At 33.2% G+C, this 12,998-nt stretch overlaps 1 protein-coding gene across 1 annotated transcript; it reads left to right on the top strand.

Annotated features, from left to right (window-relative positions):
• Window positions 1-46: 46 nt before the first annotated feature.
• LOC140005475 (4-hydroxybenzoate polyprenyltransferase, mitochondrial-like) lies at window positions 47-11,509 on the top strand. Its single transcript, XM_072046474.1, has 8 exons — window positions 47-106; window positions 2,623-2,744; window positions 7,674-7,743; window positions 8,032-8,181; window positions 9,064-9,199; window positions 10,316-10,412; window positions 10,991-11,062; window positions 11,264-11,509. Exons 1-7 carry the CDS (start codon window positions 47-49, stop codon window positions 11,058-11,060), a joined length of 705 nt encoding a protein of 234 aa, XP_071902575.1. The 3' UTR covers window positions 11,061-11,062; window positions 11,264-11,509.
• Window positions 11,510-12,998: the final 1,489 nt, after the last annotated feature.

Raw genomic sequence — 12,998 nt, 5'->3', positions numbered from 1 at the left:
ATTGATGTGTATGTTGTTGCAGCCTCAAGCCCAGTTGGGGCTGACCATGAACTGCGGAGCATCATACTCATGGGTTGCTGTTAAAGGAAGTCTTGATCCTGCTGTTGTTTGTTTCATAATCTGGCCCAAGCTAAACAAAATGGCCCAAGCTTCCAAGCTCAGAGTCATGGCATCCTCTCATAGTTTCTCTGGGATTTTTCCCATCTCCAACTTCAACCATCAACCTCATCCCTCCATAGCTCTCCCCAAAGCCTCCATCAAACCAGCCAAATCAATCTCCAAAATCAACCCTTCTAGTGTGGAAAACTCAGCCACATTCAACCATTCTTCGATAAAGGATACCAGATTTCTTGGTAGAGGTTGTAACCTAACATATCAAGCTCCACGATTATCAGCATCATCAAAGTCATTAGAGCAGAGTCAAGATGAAAAACCTGCTTCTTATTTAATTATTTTAATACTAACTCAGACATTAAAGAAAAATACTAAATTTTATTTCTTATCATTAGGTCTCAAATCATATACAACAACAAAAAATAGTATATCAATTTATAACTTTCACTTAATACAAGAACCAAATTACTCTTTTTAATTACATACCCATTGTCAAACATGACCAACAACAAGTAATCAAAAAATTTGCAACCAAAATATTACAGAGAACAAACATTAACATCATAAATATTCTTGTCAACATATTAAAGTTAGTTGTTGAGATTTTTATGATACTAAAGCTCGCTTCTTGTAATATTTTGGTTACAGATTTGTTTGATTATTTGCTATTAATCATGTTTGACAATAGGTTCGTAACTGAAAAGAGTAAATTGGATCTTATATGAAGTGAAACATGTAGAATGATATACTATTTTTGATATACCATTATAGGATTCAAAGTTCTTTATTAGCTAATTGAATAATTGCAATAATTTCCACTTACCCTTTGCACAAGGGAGACCCTTTCGACCCAAATCCATTGGAGCTTGTAGCCAATAATGGGCTCACATCATTTTTATTAACCAATAATGGGCCTCACATCAATTCGCCTGTCCCATATTATACCCCAAGAAGAAGGAAAAAGGAACAACACTGAAGAAACGAATATGGAAAAGATATCATAGAAAAAGAAGATGGAAGAATAATTTTTTATGGTATCATACCAAAAGATATCATACGAATAAAGAAACATGAGGTTAATAAGCAAAAGTCTTGCCGTTTCGGTAAAAAGAATAAAGAAACATGAGTACTTTCCTTTGCTGTGCTGATCCGGTCTTTTTTATTAGCCAATAATGGGCTCACATCAATTCCACTGTCCCATATTATACCCCAAGAAGAAGGAAAAGAGAACAACACTAAAGAAACGAATATGGAAAAGATATCATACTAAGAGAAGATGGAAGGATCATGGAAGAATTCCACTCTTTGTTCTTTGTGTTGTGGTTAATACTCGGGTTATTATCACTTTACCCCATCAATGTTCGGTGCCACTATCAATTTCTCCCTTAACGTTATTTTTTAGTCACTTTACCCCTAAGATTAACAGTCAAACTTAACGGAATTTGTTAATTAAAGTAAAAAGACAAGTTTAGCCCTTAAAGTTATTATCATTTTACCCCCATAAACTATAGTCTCGATAACAATTTATCCCATAGAGTTATTTTCTAGGCAATTTATCCCACCACTAAACCAACTTAGCAAGTTAAAAAACTTTAGAAGAAAGTACCCTCCTCTTTGTATAATAAAAACAATAAAAAAATTTAGAGTGGCTCTTCTCTTCTTTAGTATCAAGAAAAAAAATCAAAGTATTAATTTCTTTCTTCTTGGCAATCTTATTAATATTAAAAAAATAGAAAGATCGGAAAGGGGAGGGAGAGGGGGGGGAGAGAGAGAGAGAGAGAGAGCTCAATTCTTTTTTTGGAAAATACAAATAAAAAAGAATTAAATACTTTTATTATTTTAAAATTATTTCACTTTACTGTTTACCACCAGATTTCAATCCTAATTCCAACAACCTTAAATTAATACGATAATGTTAGACTTTTTTTTTCTTTGCAAAATTTAATTTGCTATCTCATTCTTTCCTATCTTTTTTTTCTTTTCATAGTATTAATAAGTGTGAAAAAATAAATTTGAGAAAACCCTTTTATTTTTATATTTTTGGATCTCTTAAGGTGAAAAAAAGAAAGAATAATCATTCTAAATTTTTTATTTTTAATTATATATATAAGGGTAAATATATTAAAATTTTTTTGACCATAGTAGTTAGATTAATGATTAAGTAAAATTCCAAGAAAGTAATGTTAAGAATTAAATCGATTATATCACTATAATTTAAAGGAATAAAGTAATAATAACAATGTAGTAATACTATAAAATAAAAGGGTATTTTTGTCCAAAATTTCTTAACATGTTGAATTGAATTACTTATGGGGTGAAGTGACTAAAAGACAACGTTAGGGAGTAAACTGATAGTAGTGATATAGTTTAAGAGGGTAAAGTGATAATAACCCTTAATACTCCCTCTTATGCTGTGCTCCTTCCTTCAAGTTTCAGCATCCCAATGATGAGTTACCCTTCATTGCAATTCCATTGCATAAAATAACAAAGAAAACTTGTGTATTTCAGGTGGAGAGAACCAAAGGAAGGCCTCTGGCCTCTGGCGCAATCACTGGATTTCAAGCCCTTTGTTTCCTTGGCATCCAATTGCTAATTGGTTATGGAGTTCTTCACCCAGTAAACGAATTAAGGTTTTTCTACCATCAACCAAATTTATCTAGAGTTGACTACGTTTTTAAACAAAATGTCACTAAACAATAACAGCAGATGCCACTATAATCTCTTACCATGACATTACAATTGAAAATGCCATTAATTTTAGAGTAAATTTTATATACGCTGTCAATGTATACACTGTCAGGGTTGGATGGATGACATATGAGCAAATTTTAAATTTTACACACGTATCATAAATCTAATGGTGATAGTGTATATACTGACAGTGTATATAATGTCACTAAATCACTTTTTTCTTATATTGAAAAATGATGGAAAATAATATAATGGTGAGACCATTTCGTAGGGAGTGTATGTATGTATTCAAGACAGACTCACATTGAATGGCACTATATAAAGTCTGGTATTAGTTTATACTAGTTTATTTGTGCCTCATGCGATGCATGAGGGTGCCCAGTTTTTTGTGAAGTTGTTAGTTGTGTGTGTGGAGTTAAGAGTGGGTGTGTGCGAATTTGATGATGAAAGAGTGATAGTTCAGGATACGTAGGCACACTATTTTGTAGCAGTCTGTACATTACCAAAAATTGGTCATTGCAGGATAGAAAACTCATACAAAGAGCTGTAGACAAAACCACTATTTATATTAACAAAAATAGGTGGTTGCATGGTAGAAAACTAATGTCAACAGCTATTGCAAAACTATAGATGACAAACAAATCTATTTAACTAAATTTACCCATACTCGACTATGAATAGATGAATATGGGTATCTTAAATTTTTGCATATGAGTATAAAATGAGTTACCCAATAATACTCATTTAATTTTATTGGATAACTCATCAAATCTAATTAAATCATTTAGAATTGTCTTCTCCCAAACCTCCTCTCTTTCTCCACCCCTTTTTTTTTCAGATTCTTCATTTTGTCAGGATGTTAACTACTTTTGTTTCTGTGAGGACCCGAAAATTTACCGAATTTCTAGGATTTATTTTATTTAATTGCACACTTTTATACCTTTTCTTTATTAGAAAATTTTCCAGATAATTTTTATGAGCAAAATATAGTTTTTAAATCATTTTTCTAGTATAAGTTAGTTCATGTGAAATTAAGAGTGTATATCGAACGTGGGACCCACTAGTGCGAAAAAGTTCGGAAAAATTCGGCCAACTAGGTTAACTTTTGGATACTGAAATTAATTTATCGGGTGTTAAAAGATAAGTAGAGGGTGCTAAGTGGATTGGTATAAGAGAGACAAAAATTAGGCAAACAATTAATGATGGTGACAAGTGTCACCATAGGGTTGGTAGAAACTTTTGACTACTATTCCATGTCTTACCAATTGACTAAATAAGCTAAAAATTTACCAAAAATTCCTCCATTTCCAAGCTCTAGTGGCCGGCCCTCTCTCTCAAGAAAGGAAGAAAGAAAGCTCTCCAAGTTTGCTCCAATCTTGCTCCAATCTACCAAATCAACCATTTACTCTTGTTTTTGTTCCATAGAAACCCTTAAGAGAGTGCTTGTGAGTTGTTTTGTGGAGTTACTTGGAAAGCTAAGAGGACTAGTTGCTCTCTTTCTTGTCTTGCTAAGGTAAGTTGAGAAGGACCCCTCTCCTTCCTCTAATGATGCTTAAATCATGATTAGTGGTAGTATAAGATGCAATTTTATGGATTATTTCTTGATTTTGGTTGAATTGGTGAAGTTTTGTAATTATTGGGGATTTTTCTGTTTTCATATGAATATGATTATGTGGTCATGTATGATGATTGGAAATGGTATTTAAGGAAGCTAGAAGGTGGAAAAAGTGGCTAATGGCAAGCAATTTCTGTTTTGGAAGAAAATTGAAAAGTTAGGGTTTTAATGTTCTACATTCTGCCCGATTTTGTAACTCATAGTTAGAGGCCGAATTGGCCTTGGGTTAAAACATAAAAGTTGTAGGGAATGATATTTTAGAGATTCCTGCAAAATTTCAGGTCAATCGGAGTACCGTAGCTTGAGAAAAGATGGAATTACCCTTGCTGCCCTGGTTTTACCTGAATTTGGGAATTGCTTCTGTAATTGGTTATTTTGGTCAGGAATGCTTCCGAATTGGTTGTTGAGGTCTTCTGATGAAATGTATCCCTGTTTCTTAGCTTTCATATGGCTTTGGAATTTTTGGATTTGGACTTAGGTAGGCTGATTTATGATATTTACACTAGAATGCGTTCTGTGAATCTGTTTTTGCGGTTCTGGTGTAGTAGATTGCATTTTTGACCTGGTTACACTCGAAACTGGGTTGAGTGACCTTCTGTAATATTGTAGCCCTAGCTCTTAGCTTCGAAACGGTGGGTCTTGGACCTTCATCTGATAATCGTAGTGCCTTTGGTGCCATTACCGCAAAATGACGTCAAAAACTATTTTTTTCAGGGTTAAATCTAGTTCGATTTCCGGATTTTCTGATTTCCTCTATTGCTTGTGTGTGCTTATGAAACCCTATTTTGGGAATATTTGGCATTGGTTTATGACTCGTTATCGAGTCTCATTGTACTTGTTTGCATGTTTTAGGGCGTGACGGTGGTTCACGACGTTCCTTTGACGGAAGTGCATGAAATATCACTTTCAAGCTTGGTGAGTGTACTACTCACTTGTGTGTTACTATATGGCTTTGATACTTGAACTTGATGAGTTAAATGTTATTGCACCATCGATATTGATTGACGTGAGGGTGTACTTTATCACTCTCACTTATTTCTCATGTTCTTGGAATGTTACATGGAATGTTACATGAAATGAAAAGTACTTGACTTGGTGTCGATTGGACGAGTATCCAACGACCATGATTATTACCATTGAGCTCAACACCTGTGGCTAGTTACTCAAGTCGGGCCGGCAAGGGCCTGGTCGATTAGATAACGAACCACGATAGTCTGTTTCAGGAATCTTTGGATATTGAGACCCTTAATTTCGGTATACTCGAATAATACCACAGTGCAAGTGTTTGGAGTTCGGGCCCGGTAGGGGTATGTTGGGTGGAAGGAATGGAAGTAAAGTGGAGTCTACGGTTGGTTAATCTTAAACATTGACGGAGGGTCAATGAACTTCGATCAAGAATGCAAACGAGGAAAAATGGCTCTTGAGAGCCGCCCGTATCCTTTTATCACCACCATTAATGTGTGCCTTTGTTTACTTTTGATGTATTGAAATGAAAAACTTGATGCTTATATGAACTTGGTTGCTTGAGTAGTATTATCTCACTGGGCAATTAGCTCACTCTATTCCTTTTGTTTTCCTTACAGGAAAATAAATACTTTTGGATTGCAATTGATAATTGGTTGCCGAAATGAGCTAGTTGGACATATATTTTGTATAGCTCATTTATTGAAACCCTAAATGTACTTTTGGAACCGTTTCTCTTTTGATTTGGCAAACCAAACATGTATCCACTTTTGAATACTTTTGTATGCCACTTTGGCTTGTAAATGCTAAGTTTCAAGATGTGAATGTTTGCTTGATATTTGGTTGGGTTCTGACGGGTCGGTTACTATTCATGGCCGACTCCGGATTTCTTTTTTTTTTTTTTTTTTATTTTGACATTTTGACTTGTTTACGCGCGTTTGTAAGTTCCGGATCGTATTAGCTCGCTCTATACCGAACCGTTAGTTCTGGCGAGAGTTGGGCAGGCAGTCCGCTAACCCCTTTGGTTTGCCTTAGGGGAAGGTGGGGCTGTCACAGTTTCATTATTATTATTATTATTTGTTGATTTTATTTTATCATTTTATTTTCTCTTAGTTTGTTAACTTGCTCATTTTTTAGCATTACCAATTTATGACAAATTTTAGCCTATTTTCCTACCTTTCCAAAATGAAAATTTAAATTTACACATGAAAAAAATGCTAGGGGTTCAAAATTTTTGGATTAAATTTTTATGTTAACTTTTATAGTACTTAGTTCAAATTTTTATATTCTTATTGATCAATTATTAAATAGTATGTAATTTTGCGACATAGAGTACGGATGAAAAAAAAACTGATAATCAGGCTTATTGAACATTATAAGTAAATATTTAAAACTAATAATGAGTGTAAAGGATGGTATAAATTGATAACTTAATTTGTAAAAATGAATTTAAATGAGATTACAAAAAAATTAAAATAAATGGGTAAGCCTCCAATTGCTTCCACGTAATAAGGCAACAAAAGTAAAGTAAACTCAATCTATACAATACTAATATGTTAAGGTGAAATTTCAAATTTAGCTACCTGTTTAAAGCACATTTGCACCGTTTTTAACAAAGACATGCAACTTCAGAAGCTCCCAATTGCTTCCACGTAAGCTAACACCACCACCGTATATGTTAAGCAAGTCAATCTGTCCAACACCAAAACAAAAATGTGAAATTCCATGTTTAGCCACCTACTGATGGTGCCCATACGGACCATCACTATTGCACTCATATCAGCCAACTCCCCTTTTTATACTTCTTATGAAATATGTAATTATAAACCTACCAACTTACTAAATGTGCAATTTTAGGAGCCACGTCCCAATCAGGTTTGGAATTTGGATTCTTAAATAGCCACCTTCTGTTGTTTAGACTTTAGACTTAATTAATGGGGAGAAAACATGAATGGACTGTCCATTGTGACTTATGATATTTAATTAGATAACCCTAACAATTCTAACAAATGTGTTCTAAAACTTATTGGATTGATAACTAATCCTCTTTTCCAAAACAGCAAGTGATAGATGCATGTAATCCACTTAAAAATTATTGGGTTGATAACTTATCTTCTGTTCTCTTTTCCTTTCTTACTTCGTTTTAGTTTATAAATTGTTTGTGGCTTATCTACCATATTCAAATGTATTTGATGCTTCTCTGAGGATCCAAGTCGCTTTCTTTTCTTCCTTCAATTTTTGTGAAGCATCTTCAAATCTTAGTTTTAATTCTTCTTTTGTTTTTGTGCAGCCGTCTACTATGGGTTTCATCCTTACCGTTGATTTTCATTTACCCGCTCATGAAGAGAATAACATACTGGGTAGTATCATATCTAAAGTATACGGCTCTATGTTTTGTTCAAAATTTAATATATTTTTTCCCTTATTAGTATGTCCGAAACAACCTTAATTTTCTTAAACTGGAATGAACTTTTGAAACATTAACTCTTTTTTTTTTTACATGATATAATTTTTTTCACTAAATAGAATGTTCACGCCATATATGCAGTTATTATGCCAACTGTGTTACAAGAGATTTTTAAATATAAATAGAAAACATTTACACTGCCAATTAGAAAAGTGAAAAATTAATGTGTATGTTAATGCAGCCTCAAGCCCTATTGGGACTGGCTATGAACTGGGGAGTATTACGCTCATGGGCTGCTGTGAAAGGAAGTCTTGATCCTACTATAGTTTTCCCACTTCTTGTTGGATGCTTCTTTTGGACTCTAGAGTATGATACAATATATGCACATCAGGTACAAATTTTCTTGAACTAAATTGATATTTTATGCATCAACTAATTATAAGAAAAATCAAATTAGTGACTAGATTTTTTTTTTCTAAATTAAAATACTGGAGAACTTGCTTCCCATCAAAACTAGAATTAATGACTGGAGACTTCCCTTTGTCCTAGATGAAAAGGACTTGAGGATTTGGCTAATGGACTTGTAAGTGGAGATATAAACGCAAATAACAACCAATGTTTAGTTAAGCCAGAAAAATTTGTGAATAATGTCAGATCTTTTAAAACCAAAAAGAATGGCCATCTCCATACCATTTTACTTTCATTGACAACCCTATCGGGTCTGATCTATCTGAGTGGATTCTTCTATTATGTACCCTTAAGGCACATGATAAGTTAGTTGTCTGGGAAAATGTAAAATTTCTCCGCTAAAATTAATTGAATTTATGAGTAGATGATAATGTCTGAAATTTAAAATGGATCCACTTCTTATATTCTGTACGTTTATTTTGCGTCCTAAAGGCATAGAATAAAAAAACCATTCTTTTAAGGGAAAAATGAATTTTTAATCCCAATCTTTGGGACATGGTTCAAATTGGTCCTAAATTTTCAATATTTTTCAAAACAGATCTATAGTGACCCAAGAATTCAAACTGGACCTGTTAAAGACCATTGACAATTGGACAAAAAAATTGGCACGAACAACTCACGTGGGCAGTAATATAAAACTCTGGTTTTTTAATTTTTGTTGAACTAAGATCAATGAGCTATTGGTCTTCTCATTTTTCTTCACTTGATTTAGTATATTTGAAGTTATTAAACTTCATTAAGCTAGAAATACAAATGTCAATATTAGAAATGGCAGTTGAATGAGTTCCCTGTTTATTGGGCACAGGATAAAAAGGATGACGTGAAAGCGGGTGTCAAATCTACAGCTTTGCTATTGGGTGAATCAACAAAACTGTGGTCTGCTAGTTTTGGAGCTGCATCCATTGCCAGTTTTGCTCTAGCTGGATTGAATGCTCATATTGGTATTTACTTCTTTTTATTCATCTTTTTTTTCCCATTTTACTCAACAATTATCTAATTGTAATTTGCATCTATGAAGTCAACAATTTTTTTATTGTTGTGAAAAAGGTTTATCTACATGTATAATTAAGCACGAGTAAATTAACAGGAGATCATGTTTTATAATTTTGTACATGTAGAGTAAATCCATCTCTTACGCAACTATTTGTGTACAAGAAGTTACTTCTGATTGTTACTCGCCTCTGCTGTTGTTAATTTACAATATTAGCCATAGGAGCCATATGTGTGTCTCTTCCTACTTACACTTTCTTGGATGGACAAAACTTTGGATAGACCCGGTCTTGTAGATCTAATGGTCCAAATTTTATCACATCTTCATTACTTGAATTAATGAGATAGTGTGACACATTTTGAACTACTAGATCTACGTAAATCGGGTCTATCCAAGTGTTTGCATCTAGCCTGAATAGTTTCCTACTTATTATTTTGAATGGTATACTATTTTAAACATAGTCTAGAATCTAGATAAAATTATCATGTTTTCTTGTTTTTTATATGTATGGTAAAGGGCACACGGTAATCGATTCAACGGTCATAAAATATTAGATAATTTTATAAATTTACTTATACATATATATACACACACACATATGTGTATATATATATATATATATATGATCCAGTTTATGTTTGGATTTGGGCATGGATCATAGCAAATCAGGCTCGTGACTCTTTTACAGAATCTAGATCTGGGTAGGGTTTGGATTTGAGAAATTAAATCCAATTCCTATCCAAATATATTGGATTGGATTGGATCTGAGTAAGATCCGACCCATTGACATGCCTAGTAGTTATATTGAGAAGATATGCTTTGATAGTTACTATTAAAATAGGTGGTAGAATTTAAGATTTTGTGAGGGTAAAAATGAAAGTTTAAAAAGTGGCAAAAAAATGTTTACACCAAAACACAAGACTCCCAATTTATGTATAGTATAGATATAGATGTTAGCTTTGGCTAAAAATATTTCTTTCTATTTCACTCTCATCTTGCAGTCTGCTTTTTGCCTATATTTTTTTTTAACTTTTATTTCCATGTCTTTATTTATTGAGTGTTATAGGATGGCCATTTTATGCATTGCTAGCAGCTACTTCCGGTCACAAAGCTTGGCAAATTTGGGATGTTGACCTATCAAACCCTGCGGACTGTTTCAGAAAGTAGGTATTCATCCATGGAGATAAAATTGGAATTCACTTGTTGACTTTACATAATTGATAACCTTAATTAGGAAATCTCATGCTATAATTTGTTTCCACACCTTCGAAGCTTAATTCTCCCTTCCGGCTAGTGAAGAACAATCTCTTAGCATTTGTTTGAGCTAATTACTTTTCTTTTTGAGTGGGTCCATTGCAAAAGTAAATGAATCATACGAAGAATGTAAAAAGAATATACACAAATTGTTATAGGGTTTTAACATATCTAAGTGTGTTATTGTCTATTATAATTACATTCTTAGTAGTACTTATAGACAGAGCCCATTTGAACTTAATGGTATGTATCCCTAAAAGCGCAATACTTTCTTCTAAAGCGAAAATGAAAGGGTGCTTTCCCCATTGTAGAACACAAATTTTGATGTTTCCACTCTTAATGTGACCTCACCCATTTTTGAGAAAAAAAGTCTTGAAGAGATACAAACTCCACAAGGGGAAAAAAAAAAAAAGTCTATGCTCTATATATTTCCTGATATATCTTATGATCTCTGGCTAAGTTTTCTTCTACTCTTTCTACCAAACAGATTTGCATCAAATAAATGGCTTGGTGGAATTGTCTTTAGTGCAATCCTATTCGGAAGATTCCTTTCCTAGAGGTATTTACAACCATCCAATTTCCAAATCATCCATTCGTACTGCTTTTTGGACCTTTTTCTTTCGGTAGTCTTTTTAACCAAATATGGTGCTTACAATGTCTAGCTATTCAAATTTCACTCTGCTACCAAAAAATAAATAAGAAAGAAAGAAATTTTTTTCAAATTTCACTAATTTTTTATGTGTGCTATTTGACTTTGCAGGCAAAGAAACTTGGTGTCAACTACTGCAAAAGGGAGAGTTGGAAATGATTAAATTCAATCATCTTTTGAAAATATAATGTAACAGATATAGTAATGCTCCAAAAAACGCATAACAACCTTGGGGACTGTACTGGATGAGGGATTGAATCCTCAACCATTGGCAATTGTAATACACTATCCCATTAATAGTGTCATATTTTATTTTTCCAGATGTGCAATCAAAACATTCCTAATGATTTTTATAAACTAATATCCCTTGCTTCTGTTATGTTTCCAAGTTCAAAGAAAAATTAAATTGATTGTGAAACTTAGGATCGTGGGATAAAAATTTGCACAACAACTGAATACAGTTTAGCGACAAATTGAGTTTGCTGCTACCAATTACAAATACATACGACCACCTATGCTAGTCACCACTAGGGGTGTTCACGAATCCAGCCGTTCGCGAGCTGATCGCGAGCGGCTCGAGTACGAGCTCGACTCGAGCTCGGTCAATATCGAGTTCGAGCTAATTAAGTCGAACTCGAACTCGAGCTCGAGTTCAAAAATATTAAACTCCGCTCGCGAGCTCAATTAAATATTTTTTTTATTTTTTATTTTAATAGTAAAATTACACATATATCCCTAATATTTTATTATTTGTTAAAAATTATTATTTTATTCATTTTTAAAAATAAATAATTATTTTTTAAAAAAAATAAATTTATTATTATTTTAATTATTTTTTAAGCCCGAGCTCGAGCTCGAGATCGAGCTTGACATTTTGAGCTCGTCGAGCTCGAACTCGAGTTCAAGTTTCACAAAATTAACTGGAAGCTTGACTCGATTAGGCCAAAGCTCGGCTCGACTCGATTAGGCCAAAACTCGACTCGATTCGACTCGTTTGCACCCCTAGTCACCGCTCCTTGGAGCCAGATGCCTTGGAGAACAATCTGTGACCAAACGCTGCTGTTGACTGCAGACAGTTGACTCAAGGAAGGCACTTGTGACAATCCGCATTGTTGTGGCTTTTCAATTGTTCCACATTTATATTTCCCAAAATTTCTCAATCATCAAGACTTAGGGTGCATTTGATAAAATTGAAATATGAATTTATTAAGTTATTGAATTGTTAAGTATTAAATCTAATACATTTGAGTGCATATCACATTCAGTGATAAGTGAATAACTTATCATTTAATTTTGAGAGCAAGTTTTGCTTAGAAAATTCAGTGCGATTTAATTAATTCAGATGTTTAATTTTTTATTATCAAACGGTTCGAATATGTTAAGATCTAAATCCATTAAATTTAAGTGTTAAAATTTGAATTGGGTTATCAAACAGAACCTTAGTCTACTAGTTATGGTTAAGGCCCTAAAAATTAGAAGTCCTAGGGTCAAATTAGGCCGTCAATCGGGTCTAATGAGCCGGGATTTCATAAGCTCAAGCTTTGGAACATTTTCGGGTTTCGAGCTATGAGTTTCGGGTTCATAAATGAAAAGCTCATACTCAACTCACATAATATTCAGGTTGTGAGCCTTAATCAGGTTTAGCCCAAACTCACTTATTACTCCTTAATTTTCTTAATACAATTACTATAGCTATTAAGTTGTAAAACTAATTTAACATTTACAAGACTATAATATTAAAACTAAATATGAACAAACAATAGTTCTTAAAAAGTATATAAACCAAAAATTTTTCAACAATATTTATCTTTAATTAGTTCAAAATGCATGAAAAATAGTAATAAAA

The sequence above is a fragment of the Coffea arabica genome, chromosome 4e (genome assembly GCF_036785885.1).
Source record: "Coffea arabica cultivar ET-39 chromosome 4e, Coffea Arabica ET-39 HiFi, whole genome shotgun sequence".
In the NCBI taxonomy this organism is placed as follows: domain Eukaryota; kingdom Viridiplantae; phylum Streptophyta; class Magnoliopsida; order Gentianales; family Rubiaceae; genus Coffea; species Coffea arabica.
This window is presented reverse-complemented; position numbering and strand designations above follow the sequence as displayed.

Coding starts and splice junctions, on each gene's coding strand:
- LOC140005475 (XM_072046474.1), top strand. CDS start 47: ATGAACTGCGGAGCATCATACTCATGGGTTGCTGTTAAAGGAAGTCTT. Junction 8,182..9,063: donor ATACAATATATGCACATCAG/GTACAAATTTTC, acceptor TATTGGGCACAG/GATAAAAAGGATGACGTGAA. Junction 9,200..10,315: donor TGGATTGAATGCTCATATTG/GTATTTACTTCT, acceptor TGAGTGTTATAG/GATGGCCATTTTATGCATTG.